Source organism: Anguilla anguilla, chromosome 7, assembly GCF_013347855.1.
Source record: "Anguilla anguilla isolate fAngAng1 chromosome 7, fAngAng1.pri, whole genome shotgun sequence".
NCBI lineage: Eukaryota > Metazoa > Chordata > Actinopteri > Anguilliformes > Anguillidae > Anguilla > Anguilla anguilla.
In genome coordinates, this window is record NC_049207.1 from 31,344,076 (window position 1) to 31,360,864 (window position 16,789).

Consider the following 16,789-nt stretch of genomic DNA (forward strand, 5'->3'; position numbering starts at 1 on the left):
GAGAGGGAGAGGGAGAGGGAGAGGGAGAGGGAGAGGGAGAGGGAGAGAGAGGGAGAGGGAGAGAGAGAGAGAGAGAGAGGGAGAGAGAGAGAGAGAGAGAGAGAGAGAGAGAGAGAGAGAGAGAGAGAGAGAGAGAGAGAGAGAGAGAGAGAGAGAGGGAGAGAGGAGAGGAGAGGGAGAGGGAGAGGGGATGAGGGAGGGGGCGGGGGAGAGGGGAGAGGGGAGAGGGGATGAGGGAGGGGGAGGGGGAGGGGGAGGGGGCTTAAAATAATGCACAGACACTGACTCTGAGTTGGGTAGACTCAGTCTCCTGAATTGTTGCTGAAATTATCTCTCATTGCATGACCGCACATTACATTATTATTATTGTTATTATTATAATAACAGAACTCATGACATTAATAGTAAAAAACCTCTCTCTCCGTCTATTTATGTGTGTGTCTCTCTCTCCTTCTCCTAGAGGATGAGTGGTAGTGGGGTGGAGTCCTTCTACAACCGTCTCCCCTCCCCCACTGCGCCCCCCACACTCTTCACCACTAACTCCTTCACTGCTGGATTCCAGAGCATTGTGGATGCCTATGGCGTGGCCAGCTACAGAGAGGTAAACCCAGGTAACCCACCTTAGGGTTAGAGTGGAGTATCTAACCAAGGTAACTCACCTTACGGTCAGAGTGGAGTATCTAACACAGGTAACTCACCTTTCTCTCTCTCTCCTCTCTCTCAGCGGTGTATACTATAATCACCTTCCCCTTCTTATTTGCTGTCATGTTTGGGGACGTGGGGCATGGTCTTCTCATGACTGTGGTGGCACTGTGGATGGTCCTGGAGGAGAAGGACCCTAAATTGAGGAACAACACAAACGAGGTAACGACCAACCCCTAACCCTGTACACCTACCCTGATCTCTCCATGGTAGATTCTAGGGGTGCACCGATCGATTGCACGTGGATCGGAACCAGGCGGTTTTTGGGCGATCTGTATTATGGGTTTTATGATGTGAACAGCGTCCATGCACATGCTGCATTGGAATACTGCTGATATATATTTCTTATTTTTGTAATATTTTACATCAATCTTATCTGTTCTGATACTACTTTACTTAACTACTTTATTGTCAAGTGCTGGCATAAGATTTTGGGAAGTGAAAAAGAATATGAAATTTATTTGTAGAATTAAAAAATAAAAATAGCAAAATTAACCGTGAGTAACATTATTTTGTGCGCACATTTAATTTCACTCTTCGTCTGTGTATTTCGATTCAAATAAATATAATCGGCTATTTGGATTTTCAACATTATCTTATCAAAAAATTGCTAGCAGCCATAGCACCACGCACTCTGCTCCTGCCGACTGGCTGAAGCTAAGCAAGTGTGGGCTTGGTTAGTACTTGGATAGGAGACCACCAGGGAATACTGAGTTGCTGCTGGAAGTGGTGTTGGTGGGCCAGCAGGGGGGCATTCTTCCCTCTGGTCAAATAAAACCCCGATTCCCCAGTGCAGTGACGGGGGTACTGTGCTGTAGGAGATGCCGTCTTTTGGATGAGACGTCGAACTGAGATCCTGACTCACTGTGGTTATTAAAGATCCCATGACACTTATCGCAAAAAGTAGGGGGTTCCCCGGTGTCCTGGCTAAAATCCCAGATCTGGCTCTCGCAAAAACTTACCACCCAATCATCCCCTGATTTAATTGGCTAAAAAAATGTTCTCTCGCTCCAGTGGAGCTGCTCAGTGGCCAACAATAGAGGATTGTGGTTGTACTGGGCAGCTCCCAGGTGTGAATGTGTATGAGTGTGAAGCAGGGCGTTGCTGCAAAAAAGCATCCGTGCTCAGCGAACCTCCCCTGGGTAAATAAAAGTTAAATAAAAATAAATAAATAAAAGCAATCCATATTACAGGTAAGACATGTTGACTGTACTTTCATCTTTTGAGGAGCTTACTAGTGAAATTGAATCTTTCGCAGGGAGTGTAACAGATGTCATTCTGTTCATCGTTGCACTGAAGGGTCTCCTTAGATAAACGCTGGCACAGATCATGGTGTGAAGCCGTCAAAACGCATTCTACTGGAAGCACTTGAGAAAAGATCTAGCCACATTGAATCAGAGCTCCTTCACTGTGTGGCTGCGACAACAATATAACAATAATGCTGTTATTAATACAATTGTGGCCAAAGGTTTTCATACACCTAGGCTAAAGATATTCAAACTCAGTTTTTCACAACTCTGCACGTTTCACGCTACCATACATTTCTTTTGGCAAGTCAATTTGGGCAGAGGTCATTTTAAAACAGTCGATTAAAGGCAGATTTATTTCAGCTTTAATTCACTATATCATAATTCCAGTGGGTCAAAAGTTTACATACACCAAGTTGACTGTTTCTTTAAACAGTCTGGAAGATTCCAGAAATTGATGTAATGACTTTTTAGAAGCTTCTGATTGGCCAATTGTCATAATTAGGAGTTAATTGGCACCTGTGGCTGTATTTAAGGGCCTGCCTTTACAGCCACTGCCTTTTTGGCCTTGATACCATGGAAAAATCCAAGCAACTCAGCCAAGACCTCAGAAAAAAAATTGTGGACCTCCAGAAGTCTGGTTCCTCCTTGGGAGCAATTTCCAAACAATTGAAGGTACCATGAGCATCTGTACAAACAATTGTATGCAAATATAAAAATCTTGGGCCCACACAGACACTGCATCGTTCAGGAAGGAGGCACAAATTAACCCCCAGGGCTGAATGAACTTTGGTCCGAAAGGTTCAACTGAACCCCAAGGCAAACAACAAAGGAACTGGTGAAGGAGTTGGAGGCATCAGGTACCAAAGTATCTACATCCATCATTAAGAAAATTCTGCATCGGCATCGCCTGAAAGGAAGGAAGGAAGAAGCCCCTACTCCAAGACCGGCATAAAAAAGCCAGAATGAAGTTTGGAGGTGATCACCAGGACAAAGACCTAGCCTTTTGGAGGAGTGTTCTCTGGTCAGATGAAACAAAAAGTGAACTGTTTGGCCATAATGATCAGCGCTATGTATAGGGGGAAATGGTGAGGCTTTTAATCCAAAGAACACCATCCCAACTGTGCATCATGGAGGTGGCAGCATCATGTTGTGAGGGTGTTTTGCTGGAAAAGGGACTGGTACACTTCAGAATATAGATTGTATCATGAGGAAGAAGGATTATCTAGAAATACTGAACGCCTCAAGACATCAGCTAGAAAGTTAAAACTTGGTCGCAACTGGGTTTTCCAGCAGGACAATGATCCTAAGCATACCTCCAAAATTGTAACAAAATGGCTTAAAGACAACAAAGTGAAAGTATTGGAGTGGCAGTCACAAAGCCCTGACCTGAATCCCATAGAAAATTTGTGCACTGAACTGAAAAAGCATGTCTGAGCAAGCAGGCTCACAAACCTCACTAAGTTACACCAGTTCTGTCAGGAGGAATGGGCAAAAAGTATTGTGAGAAGCTTGTGCAAGGCTACCTCAAGCGTTTGATGCAAGTTAAGCAATTAAAAGGCAATGCCACCAAATACTAACAAAGTGTATGTAAACTTTTGACCCACTGAAAACCTGATATAGTACATAAAAGCTGAAAAAAATCTGTCTCTTAGCTATTATTTTGAAATGACCTCTTATGGAAATAAAGTAGATACCCTAATTGACTTAACGCAGGAAATGTATGGTAACATGAAATGTGTGGAGTTTCAATGGGCCTTATTCACCAATATCTTCCTAAGTTTTTTCTTAAATTTGTTCTTGAGAAAGGTCCTAAGAAAAGTCTACATTTTTAGTCTAAGTGTATGTTAACTTTTGTCCTCAACTGTAATAATTATAGTAATAATAATGAAAGTATCTGAATATATTGGTGGCCTATTGAGAAAATAAACAACATTATATTTTCTTTGTTACCTTTTGTTTAAAGAAAAAATACTTTAAAAATTGGCAACCAGAATCAACCATAAAAATTTGTGATCGGTGCACCCCTAGTAGATTCTGATTGGTGAGTGATCTGAACTTGTTTCTCTGGTAGATCTGGAGGATGATGTTTGGGGGCAGATATCTGATTCTACTAATGGGTCTGTTCTCCATCTACACTGGAGCCGTGTACAACGAATGCTTCAGCCGTGGACTAAGTCCTTTCACCTCCGGCTGGCACCTGCAGCCCATGGTCCAACACTTTAACTGGAGGTATATCATAAACACTACTAATTCATTACACATTCCGTACTCGCTATGAATACATTCGGACATAGCTGTATTTCTGTCCCACAGTGATGACACCCTCAGGCAGTACCAGTATCTTCAGCTGGACCCTAGTGTGGAGGGCGTCTTTCAGGGCCCATACCCCTTTGGCATAGACCCGGTACTTTCCACGCCTATCCCCTTCCACTTCTTCTTAGTCAACATGTCCCTCCCCCCCCCCCCTTTTGTCTCATTTGCCATCACTAATAAAATTTAAAAAAAGAATACTATTAAGAATATGCTCTCCCTCACTATTCCTCTCTCCTTCTCTCTCTACCTCCTTTTCCCTCCCTCCCTCTCTTCTCAGATCTGGAGATTAGCCAGTAACCATCTGACCTTCCTCAACTCCTATAAAATGAAGATGTCTGTGATCATTGGTGTCATACACATGACATTTGGAGTCTGCTTGTCCTTCTTCAACTACACGTTAGTCTGCTCCTTATGGCTGTCTGTCAGTTAAATTAATAATAGTTATGACAGTAACAATAATGGTATGAACAGTATCATAAAAATATAATAATAATAATGTGAAACATAAAGATAAACATGGGACAAGTTTTTGCCTTAGTGGCTTGCTGTGCCTGTAGCTTCAGTATGTTTTCAGTTATAGGGTTGTAGTGATGTTGTGACACTGCACTTCTACGTTCCCTCAGGTAATTTTTGTCTGGTTTGCTTAATTTTTTCCCCCTTGATTTCTCTCTCACTCGCTCAATTTCTCTCTTTTTCTCTCCTTCCCACTCTCTCGCTGTCACTCTTGCTCTTTCTGCAGGCACTTTGGGGAGATCAGCAGTGTGTTCCTGGTGTTGATTCCAGAGCTTGTTTTTATGCTGTGCCTCTTTGGTTATCTGGTCTTTATGATCATATATAAATGGATTGTCTTCGGGCCACTAGAGTCCAGGAATGCCCCTAGCCTCCTCATTCACTTTATCGACATGTTCCTGTTCACACAGAACGCAGAGAACCCCCTGCTCTACTCTGGACAGGTTTGTGTGTGTGTGTACAGTGTATTGTGTAGGTGGTGCTGATCGTATTCGCTGTGTGTGTGTAGTATATAGTACAGATTGTACTGGTCATATTCAGTATGTGTGTGTAGTTTATAGTACACATGGTGCTGTTCATGTTCACTGTTTGTATTTTACAATCCAGATGGTGCTGGTTATATTCGCACTGTGTTGTCTGTGTATATAGTTTACGGTACAGATGGGGCTGGTCATACTTGCTGTGTGCTCGGTTCCTGTCCTACTCCTGGGGAAGCCAGTACACCTTCTTATCAGGCACCGAAACAAACCCCGCCACACAGTGAGTTACTGAGTTAGGGAGTGACTGAGTGCATTTTTAAAAATTTGTGAGTGTCTGAGCGTGTTTTTAAGTGTGGATCAAATAACGAGGACACAGTGTCAGCGAAACACCACTCTTACATAGCACCCCTGAATTTTGGCTGCTTGAGTCAGAATAACTCCCCCTTGTGGAGAATCTTCAGCTTGCCAAATGTGAGCAAGCTGATAGAAATCTTCTGCTTGCCAAATGAGAGCAAGTGAGAGAAATTGATCCTAAGGATGTGGTGTGTTGCTGTGTTTCCCTCTTAGGGTGAACGGCGCTCTCTGCTGTCGGAAAGTGGCTCCATCAATGCCCTGCCTGGAGATGTAGAGGAGGGAAGGCAAGGTGAACCAGAGAAGGTGAGGAAGGACAGAGAAAAAGACTGTTTTTGGGGCTGTCACTGAAAAGGCTTAAAATGGGTTTACACTTTCAGCCTTTTCTGCCTTATATTTCCTCATCTCTCTTTCTCCCTCAATACATCTTTTTCTTTTCTTTACTTCATTTCTTCCTCCCTTTCTTTGTCTCTCTCTCCAGGAGTTTAATATGTCTGAGGTGTTTATGCACCAGGCCATCCACACCATAGAGTACTGCCTGGGCTGCATCTCCAACACCGCCTCCTACCTACGACTGTGGGCCCTCAGCCTGGCACACTCACGTGAGTGTGTGTGTATGTATGTGTGCAGTATGTAATTTATGTGCTGCTGAGCTGTCAGAGGTGTTGTGGGTGATGGTGTAAAATGTGTGTCTAACGTGTGTGATGTGTGTGCTGATGAGCTGTTGGTGCTACTTTGGGTGATGGTGTAATGAGTGCATAATGCGTTTGCTGCAGAGCTATCGAAGGTGCTGTGGGTGATTGTGTAAAGTGTGTGTAATGTGTGTTTAACGTGTGTGTAATATGTGTGCTGCAGAGCTGTCAGAAGTGTTGTGGGTGATGGTGCATTGTGTGTGTAATGTGTTTGCTGCAGAGCCGTCGGAGGTGCTGTGGGTGATGGTGTAATGTGTGTGTAATGTGTTTGCTGCAGAGCTATCGGAGGTGCTGTGGGTGATGGTAATGAGGATCCCATTTCAACAGCAAGGCTACGTGGGCTCAGTGGTGCTGGCGGTGGTGTTCTCCTTCTTTGCGCTGCTCACTGTCGGCATCCTGCTGGTGATGGAGGGCCTCTCCGCTTTCCTGCACGCGCTTCGTCTGCACTGGTGAGAGACGCTGTCTAGTTGCCATGGTTATGGAGATTTGAGACAGCTGATTTTGTCCGTTATGTCACCACAGCTGACCATCATCTCAGTGTTGCAGGCTGTTTGGTCATTGATGTTAGCCTGCCTGATTGGTCAGGCATGTGAACATGTCTCTCTTAGAGGCTGATAGAGGTAAATAATTGTGATTGAGGGTATATTTGGGGTGCTGTGTTTCACATCTGGAGGTTGTGTTCAGATCGGACTTCGTACCTAGTAACCCAGGTCAAAGGTTATACAGTGATTCTACAGGGATGTCCTGGCAAATGTTTGAGACCTGCCTGCTCTTCCCTGATTTAATGTTCATGGTTCAGTCTTTTAAGGTATTGTGGTGTTGGAGTTCTGCTTGTAGTGTTATTGGTGTCTGTTTCCTTGTGATTGCTACATAACATTTAATGTTTTTCTCTTTTCCAGGGTGGAATTTCAAAACAAATTCTACAGCGGAACGGGCTACAAACTCAACCCCTTCTCCTTCTCTGTGATAATAAACGCTTCCTTAGCCAATTAATAATGGTTGCCAATTAAAAGTTCAAATTACTAGATTATTTTCTTTGTACTTATGATCATGTGGTCCTGATGACATACTTAAGACTGATTGTTTGTTCTTGTCACAGATTAAATTTTGATATTATTTGAGGCTATTATTTTTTTTTTTACACATCATTTAAGATATGATTCACTGGTGCAAATCACAAAAACACTGGAAGATTTTTCAACCCACGTTTCTTTCAATATAACGCCATGTTCCCTTTTTTTTATTTGTTGAATTTGCATTAAACATTTGAAAGTGTGTCAGAGAGCGTTCATTGTCTTTTTTGTGTGCATGTATTCGGGTTTCTCTGGTGAGTCAGCCCTTCGTGAGAGGACTGGAGTAGCATTGCAGCTCATTGCTTAAATGCATGCTGATCCTTAGTGACAGGACATAAGAATATCAGGAGAATGAATTATGCAAACCCTTAGACCTGTTTGGTTCCTTTTTTTAACCATCAGTATAGTCGAGTCAGCACACCACCAAGGTCTACCCTGATAGAGTCGATGGAGCTTCTCTGCTGTCGGAGTGGTCACTGGTTGTCTTCCCCTGAGCACAGGGTGTTTTTTTTTGAGCCCATAAATAATCGTTCTTGGTTTGAACATGAAGCTCTGTTCACTTGATTGATTGGAGGGAACAGACTGTCAGTGACAAACTTGTGGGATTGTTATTTCAAGAAATGTGCCAGTGAACAGAAACAGAATCTTTTGAGGCTGACACATTTTTAATATTGCATTAATATGCCTTGAATATCCCCCCCCCCCCCACTCACACACAAGCACCACTCCCTCTTTCTCTCTGCAAGAGTGAAATGTAGACAACGTTTTGGTTTTGGATGTGATAGTAGGCTACTAAAGAGCCTGAGACCTGACTGTGTGTCTAGACTGCGGTGTCTATTCACATGGCTATGGTAGAATAAGGTCAGTGTTAGGGTTGAATAAGGAATAGGGTTTTGTTTTGGGTTTAATTTTTGTATATTGAATTGACTTGATACACTGTATGACCAAAAGTATGTGGACACCCGAACATCACACCCATATGTGCTTCTTGAAAATCTCATTCCAAAACCATGGTCATTCATAGGCATTAATATGGAGTTGGTTCCCCTTTGCTGCTACTCCACTCTTCTGAGAAGGCTTTCCACTAGATTCTGGAACATGGCTGCACAGATTCGCTTCCATTCAGCCACAAGAGCATTAGGAAGGTCGGGCACTGACGTTGGGTGATGAGGGCTGGCTCGCAGTCGGCGTTCCAATTCATCCCAAAGGTGTTTGATGTGGTTGAGGTCAGGGCTCTGTGCAGGCCAGTCAAGTTTTTCCGCACCAACCTTGGCAAATCATTTCTTTATGGACTTCGCTTTTGTGCACGTGGGGGCATTGCTGAAACAGGAAAGTGCCTTCCCCAAACTTTTGCCACAAAGTTGGAAGCACACAATTCTCTAGAATGTCATTGTATGCTGTAGCATTAAGCTTACTCTTCACTGGAACTAAGGGGCCTAGCCCAAACCATGAAAAACATCCCCAGACCATTATTCTTCATCCACCAAACCTGACAGTTGGCATTATGCATTTGGGCAGATAGCTATATCCTGGCATTTGCCAAACCCAGATTCGTCCGTCAGTCGTGAAGCGTGATTCATCACCCCAGAGAACGCGTTTACACTGCTCCAAAGCCCAATTGCGGTGTGCTTTACACCATTCCAGCCAATGCTTGGCATTACGCATGGTGATCTTAGGCTTGTGTACATTTGCTTAGCCATGGAAACCAATTTCATGAAGCTCTCAATGAACAGTTCTTGTACTGACGTTACTTCCAGAGGCAGTCTAGAACTCAGTAGCAAATGTTGCAACTGAGGACAAGACGATTTTTACATGCTACGCACTTCAGCAATCGGCAGTCCTATTCTGTTAGCTTGTGTGGCCTACCGCTTCGCAGCTGAGCTGCTGTTGGTCCTGGACGTTTCCACTTCAAAATAACATCACTTACAGTTGACTGGGTCAGCTCGAGCAGGGCAGAAATTTGACAAACTTGGATATATGGCATCCTATGACAGTGGCACATTGAAAGTCACTGAGCTCCTCAGTACGACCCATTCTACTACCAGTGTTTGTCTGTGGAGACTGCATGGCTGCATATTTGATTTTATGTACCTGTTAGCAATGAGTGTGGCTGAAGTTGCCGATCCCATTAATTAGAAGGGGTGTCCACATTCTTTTGGCCATGCAGTGTTTTTAAATTGGTTTTCTGTGAACACTTCTTTCAGTCCCATTATCACAGCATAATTTAAAAAATATTCTAAAATCACAGAAGCCTTATTTGCAGCTGGTTTTTCTGTGTAGTTTAACAGTTGTGGAGGCCACATACTGTTTCAATATATCAATTTATTTATACACATGTAAACAGCCATGTATAGATAGGACCACAACACCTTCCCAGAACCAGGGCAATGGAACTTTGATACAGCATGGTGAAATACAGAATAGCTTGGCTCAGGGCAAGATTCAAACTGCAAATCCCAGACACAATGGGGCAACTACAACCAACCTACCAGGACATTACACCTCACATTTAAACCCCTAGAATCTAGACCACAGAACTACACTGCCACTGGACCCGATGGTCCTGCTCTCACAGCTTAGGAGTAGCCTTTTGCAGAAATTTAACATAGTATAATATATTGCAAATATATGAGCTTCTTGGTAATTATACTTTGTGGGAGAAGAATATAAATATATAACAGTATTTGAATGTAGCAATGTATGCTTGTCAAAATATTGTGAAGTCTTGCAATATCACAATGTACTATATTTTAACATATTTTTATTATTTCCTGTAAGGTTATTGTTACATCCTGAGATGCAGGGTTCTTTTAAATCAATGACTCCGATACCGATTAACTTTTTAAAGCAACTCACTTTATTTTCTCTTCTCCGTGCACACGTCTCTTTCTCTTTTGGCTGCCTCATTCAGACTGAACTCGCCCTGACCTTAGCAGCAAACTACCATTTACATTTTTAACCAATAAAAAGAGAGTGACCAAGCAAACGGCCCCCTTCAACTCATAATGACCCCAAACTGGTAATTTGTTTTTAAACACAAATACACCACAGTTATTCTGCAGCTCTGTGGTCCAGTCATTTAAAGCTGAGGTTTAAAGTCCTGCTTTGTGTGGTACAGAGGGACAGAATCCAACTTTTGGTTTTTTGTTTGAGAGAGACTTTAATAAACTCTTACCATTGGTTACAGATCATGTGGTTTAATGCACACACACCTGGTTCATGCACTGGCAAAGCACAGAGAGAAACAAATGTGTGCAGGTACACAGCTAAATGCTTTCTGGAAAACACAGACATGACAAAATGCACATGCAAACATCCTGGCACAGGGAAAGAAAATACAATGCTGTAAGGCACAGTGGGGGGGGGAGTGGTAAATCCTGAAAAGCCACCATCACATATGGTAATATCCATACAGTTACTATAAACAAGGCTGAGACATTTTGTAGCACCAACCCATTGATCCGGATCCAAGGCACTAGCACAGTACAGTGACATAACCGTGGAAAAACGTGCTTCAAAGCTTTCAACAAGTTTCGATCCCATTATTGTATTTTAAAAAAAACATTGCTGTGGCCAGATTAAAAATACTACAGCTGCAGTTATCAGTTGCATTCCACACGACATCCATGAGGAGCATTGGATTCAATATACTGTGGCAAGCAATCTCTCCATCAGTGGCACGTTATCGAGATGTACTCGCCAGCGTGTGCTCAAGATGGCGGGACGCTTCGGGTGAAGTGAAAACAAAAAAACAAGGCCTTGATAAGTAATCATTTCCAGCGTAGTTTCACATTCTTACAATAAAGACAGCTTAAAATAGTATTATTGCATAGATCTTTGTAAAGAGGAGTGAGACAGAGAGAAAGGGGGAGAGGGAAAAAAGATGCATAAGAGTGTTCAAATAATACTTGAAACAAAAATACATTTATTAATTGTGTCTCGACTATGCAAAAACAGCGCCCTTGTGTTCTCTAATGGTAATAATATAAACAGTAAACCACATCTACAGTATGTCAATGTTTCCAGGGAAAGAGACAAAGGTCGCACGATTTTACGCAGTCATATGACACAGAATAGCAAGACTGTATTTGCTGTCATCAGGCAGGCATGAGGGGGGGGCTGATAGGGTTCCCAATAAAACACTATGATCCAATGTAATACTGTAAGGGCTAAGGTACTCCAGCGATACACAGCAGGCTAGCACTGGGGCAGGGTGCCGAGGGTCTGTTTCTCTCAGAGACACACAAGCATTGTGCAGTAAAAAATACTGTGTTTTATAAACACAAGTGCTGCTGTAAATATTACAGGAGTGGCTGGATGCTGGAGGAGTGTTTGGAGGTGTTTTGGACATTCTAATGCCCCTGGTCGCCGGACTAATTAGCAATTCTTTCATGGTTATGTATAACATGTCAACACACTGTTTGTGTTTAAACAGCCCCTACAACGTACTACTTCCCTTATTGCCTGAAGATAACTGGTTTAAGCAGTTTGCTGTGCAGTGCATGGACCAGAACGTTTTCCCTCTCCCTCTATTTCTCTCATCATCTCTTTTCATCCCCTCACCTCACCCACTCTTCCCCTCCTCAGTCCTCTCCCCATCGCTACCTCCCTCTCCTCTCTTCTCCCCTGCTTCCTCACCACTACTAAGCAGGGAAAGCCCCACCCTGTTCTGCCCCCCGGGCCCACCCCTGGATGGCAACTGGCTACGTGGCTCAGGGGACACGTCCACGTGGGCCCTCTGATGAACGAGGCCCTTCCGGCCTTGGCTCTGGACCTGCCTCCGTTGCCCTGGTGACCTCCGCTGAGTGGCAGCCAACTGGAGCTTGGGTGGAAGTGGGAAAACAGCATGAGCACCACAAAATTTCTCCATCTCCAAAAAATGATTGCCTTTTCAATAGAAGGCCAGTCACATGGAACAGATACCAGACTGTGAGGCCCCTCCTAGAACTAGGATGAGCCTTCCAGCAGATACGACACTCTATCTGTTCTGTTCTTCTCTTCTGTCGTTCCTCACCTGCTCTCTTCTGTCGTTCCTCACCTGCTCTTTCTCGCACCCTCTGCTTTCCTCCTCATCCTGCTCACAGATGGACTGCATGAGGGAGAACAGGTTCATCCTCCTGCTCCGGCTCGGACTCTTTAACACCTGATAGAGAGGGAGGAAGAGAAAGGGGCCCATCCGGAGAGGGAGAGAGAGTGAAAGAGATGCAGCGAGAAGGGAGAGATGGAGAAAAAGAAGGCAAAGAGTTAAAGTGTTCTTCTCAAAGACTTTGTCACATTTATGTGACTTGCTGCAATAGTCACTGCAGATGTCCTTTTGTGTTGCTTGTTAAGTATAAGTTACAATACAGCCAACCACAGGACCTACACAGTACATGCAGACTACAGCCAATCACAGGACCTACAGCCAAGCAGACTGTACAGCCAATCACAGAATTCACACAGCACATGCAGACCCTATACAGTCAATCACAAGACCCACGCAGCACATGCAGACCCTGTACAGCCAATCACAGGGCCCACACAGCACATGCAGACTCTACAGCTAATCACAAGACCAAAACAGCGCATGTAGACCCTACAGCCAATCACAGGACTCACACAGCACACGCAGACTGTACAGCCAATCACAAGACCCACACTGCACATGCAGGCCCGGTACTGCCAAGCAGATGGAGAGAGTGAGATTAATGTGGGGTGGAGGTGTAGAGAGAACTGCTACCGTGTCACTGTCCTGGAGGTGCATAAGTGGGGTGTCCTGACGGGGGAAAGGGGTCAGGGGGTGACTCTGCTGGGAGACAGAGGGAGGAGCTGGCTCTGGGAACACCTATGCAGAGAGAGAGAAAGAGGGGGAGAGAAGGGGAAAGAGGGAGAGAGAAGAGTAGCAGTGTAGTTTAGCTGCTGGAGCAGTAATGGCAGTTTATTACTGTAACACTGGATTATTTACCCAAGTCACATGATGGTGCTAACAGATCCATACCTCCTTTTCTTCCTCCTCCTCTTCCTCTTCCTGTTCTTCTGGGCTCTCCTCCTCCACCTCTTCTTCCTCACTTTCTCCTTCCTCCTTGTGGTTCTGCAGGGACTGTTTCCTCAGCTCCCGTGACTTCCTCCTCTTCCAGAGGGCGCTGTGGCGCTGCTGACTAAGAAAAGAAGAAGCCGATACATACATGAGGACACGCACACGCACACGCACACGCACACGCACACGCACACGCACACGCACACGCACACGCACACGCACACGCACACGCACACACACACACACACACACACACACACACACACACACACCTGGCCTGCAGAATCCCACTGTAAATGTGTAGTTGCTTCAGGAAGCCTTCGTTGGGCTTTATCACATGACGTCTCTCCATGACGTAGGCCAGGGCGTAGTCCAGCGGCCACTGTTGCTGCTTCATGGCATAGGCCACCACGGTAGAGGCTGAACGGCTAACACCCATCTTACAGTGCACCAACACAGCTTGTCCACTCTGCCTAAAAAAACACCATACCAAGAACACTCAGATAGGCTAAGATATACCATTACAGACTCAGGGAGACGCTAAAGATATCAAACACCAGCACAGACTCACAGGGAGATGCAAAAGATATCAAACACAAGCACAGGCTCGCAGGGAGATGCAATAGATGTCAAACACAAGCACATGCTCGCAGAGCGATGCTGAAGATATCAAACACCAGCACACACTCTTGATGAGATTCTAAAGATATGAAACACCAGCACAGTCTCACAGGGAGTAGCTAAAGATATTAGACACAAGCAAGGCTCTCAGAGAAATGATAAAGATTCTCAGGCAAATGCTAAGGTAGGTTGTTGACACTGGATTTAAAAAAAGGGACGGGCGGGCATTATGAACAGAATACTTGGCTATCTGTTTATATACGATCTGTGGAATGAGCAAAACCTAACCACACATTTTAAGGAAATTAGAAATCCAACCTGGATGGATATTTTTGGGCCCAAAAAGAAGAACTGTCCAGGAAATGCCCTGGTTCAGCCTAGCTAAATATATCAAAATATCCACACGTCAGCACAGGCTCTCAGACAGATGCTAAAGATGTCAAACATATACATCGGCACAGATAAAGTTGTAATGCTCAGTGCAGGATTTTGGCAGGCCTGTTACCCTAAACAAGGCATGGCCATGGAAGCATTTTGAAACAGTTTGACTTTTTTTGTCTTTGCTTAGGGTGCCAGTCAGGGCTAAGCCTGACAATGGAATATTTTTTAGTAGTCTGGTTTTAAGTATACATTACATTACATTACATTACATTACATTACATTACATTAAGTATAGGATGGCATTTGCATCAGTCATGCCATACACAGGATCAATGTATTAAAATAAATGGGCCATGAAAATGACTCCAAATATCTTTCTCATGAACCCTTAAATTAACCAAGTAGGAGAATAATGCAGTAATAAATAAATTCAAGGAAATGTTTATACTATAAAACAAGACATTCACATAAAGCAAGCATGAAACAGAATATCACAAAAAATCACCCCAGATCAATTCAGTCCAGGATTTTTGTGTTAAAGAAGAACAAAAAACAAAAACTACGTTCCACGAATTACCGATTTCTGGGTTGACATGTAATTTCCAGGCGCTTATTCAATTGTTCCGAACGATAGTTTGAAGGGTAATTACACCCTAGATTTTTTTTTTTTTAGCTGTAAACATGCTTGAAAATCTACTTTATAAAAATTTTAATCTATGTCATTTAAAAAAAAAAATACATTTCTGAAATTATGTAATTTCATTGAGAAAATGTAAAAGAATAAATTAATGAATAAAAACATCTGGCTGCTGCCTTCTAATGTTAGAAAAATGTTTTCTGCATTCCACTCTGGCCCCGCCCCAATCACAATATTTGAGTACTTCTTTGGAGATATTACTATGTTCTGTAGAGGTCAATCAAGATAGCCAGTCAGAAAATTGTTGTCGCCCTGAAATTCTTCCGTTTACGTTTTAATAAGATGGAACACTGCTGGCACCTGATTGACTAGACTGGTTTCGGCTTCTCAAATCGGAGAAATATGGCGGCCTGTTCATAAACTCCCTCATATTCCACCTAAATGGTCCACAAAAATGTTTCTGAAAACATTTGAGGTGAGAAAGAGGCCATGTAATTCTTGAATCATGGTTCATATTTGACCTGAAATGACTAGTTTGATAGTCCTGCGTCCTGGGGTGGGTGGAGTTGGTGTGTCCATCTCATTTACATGAAGTATTCTATATGCAAATTATTTGTACAGCGTAGTGGTACCTGGCTCATGAAACTCAGATCAAACATAAGTCTAATCTTATCTTATCTTATTTTATCTTATCTTTATCTTTATCTTAAAAGACACACCAACTCCACCCACCCCAGGACGCATTTTTCAGAATTGTGTAGTAGGCTCAGCCAGGCTGAAAGAGTGAGTGCAATTACTCTTTAACAATAAATAAAATTCATTTGAGAATCAAAAAGTGCATCATACTAAACAGAAAATACCATAATAGCTTAATCCTAAATTAACAACACATTTACGGTAGACTCAATCACGTAGTTAACAAGAAGCTGTTGGTTCACCTTACCACAATCAAAAAACAACAATACAGTGTAAATTCATGCCAAAGGAAGACCACACTTTTCACAAGAAAAGAAAAACCCATGATACAACAAAACAGTTGGAATGAACAACTAACAGCCCCCAGAGTGAGTCAAGTCAATTGGTCGGTCAGTCGATGACTTGTAGAATAGAAAGCTGCAGGTCAACAACTTATTTATTTATTTATTTATATTTTCTTAAGATCTGTAGTATCCACACATCCACAGATGTTGCAATCCAGTTGGTTACTGTTTGTGTACAGACTACACAAACTGACCGCCTAATACAGAAAACAAAGCCAAAGACAATTCCGACAGTGCATTTTAGATGGGTTTCCTCCCACTTCCCTGTTGACTTGTGCAGTTTTTCCACCGAGATTGTGGGCCTAATTAAAGGTAAGACAGGAGCCGGACAGGTAAAAGAGGGAAGGCCATCCGTGACCATTTTTGACAGTCACAGTTTAAGGGGGGGACAAGGGACCTGAGTGGGAAGTGAGGGGTGGAGCTGTACCTGGCTGTGTTGATGAAGTTGTAGGTGGTGTTCCAGTGAGACAGCAGGTCGGTGGACTCCACATCATACACGCGGATGTTCATGTAAGTGAAGGAATCGGGGAAGAAGTTGTCTATCTCCATGGTAATGTTCAAAATGTATCCCACACTGCCCACACAACAAGAGCATGTTATTAATGTATGTTATACACGTACTGTTATCAACCAGCATGTTATTACTAACATGTTATTACTTACACACACACACACACACACACACACACACAAACACACGCACAATGGGCCTCATTCACTAAGT

General features: G+C 43.4%; 2 protein-coding genes across 7 annotated transcripts in view; one reads left to right on the top strand and one right to left on the bottom strand.

The window, feature by feature from the left end:
- LOC118232390 (V-type proton ATPase 116 kDa subunit a3-like) overlaps window positions 1-7,577 on the top strand; it is a 70,108-nt gene extending 62,531 nt beyond the window's left edge. The window contains exons 13-23 of the mRNA XM_035427341.1: window positions 461-611; window positions 725-864; window positions 4,024-4,181; window positions 4,266-4,356; window positions 4,543-4,661; window positions 5,005-5,218; window positions 5,424-5,534; window positions 5,822-5,911; window positions 6,087-6,207; window positions 6,575-6,746; window positions 7,197-7,577. Of these exons, the coding sequence (XP_035283232.1) occupies window positions 461-611; window positions 725-864; window positions 4,024-4,181; window positions 4,266-4,356; window positions 4,543-4,661; window positions 5,005-5,218; window positions 5,424-5,534; window positions 5,822-5,911; window positions 6,087-6,207; window positions 6,575-6,746; window positions 7,197-7,290 (1,461 nt within the window). The 3' untranslated portion in view covers window positions 7,291-7,577. The remainder of the gene's footprint in view (window positions 1-460; window positions 612-724; window positions 865-4,023; window positions 4,182-4,265; window positions 4,357-4,542; window positions 4,662-5,004; window positions 5,219-5,423; window positions 5,535-5,821; window positions 5,912-6,086; window positions 6,208-6,574; window positions 6,747-7,196) is intronic.
- Window positions 7,578-10,504: 2,927 nt separating this feature from the next.
- si:ch211-203d1.3 (protein phosphatase Slingshot homolog 3) overlaps window positions 10,505-16,789 on the bottom strand; it is a 56,010-nt gene continuing 49,725 nt past the window's right edge. For 5 of the 6 annotated variants that reach the window (XM_035425187.1, XM_035425183.1, XM_035425184.1 and 2 more), the window contains 6 exons: window positions 16,493-16,639; window positions 13,659-13,859; window positions 13,348-13,507; window positions 13,090-13,194; window positions 12,385-12,513; window positions 10,505-12,192 (listed from right to left, as the gene is read on the bottom strand). In XM_035425187.1, the coding sequence (XP_035281078.1) occupies window positions 11,935-12,192; window positions 12,385-12,513; window positions 13,090-13,194; window positions 13,348-13,507; window positions 13,659-13,859; window positions 16,493-16,639 (1,000 nt within the window). In that variant the 3' untranslated portion in view covers window positions 10,505-11,934. The remainder of the gene's footprint in view (window positions 12,193-12,384; window positions 12,514-13,089; window positions 13,195-13,347; window positions 13,508-13,658; window positions 13,860-16,492; window positions 16,640-16,789) is intronic. The other variant, XM_035425186.1, reaches the window with a different exon arrangement.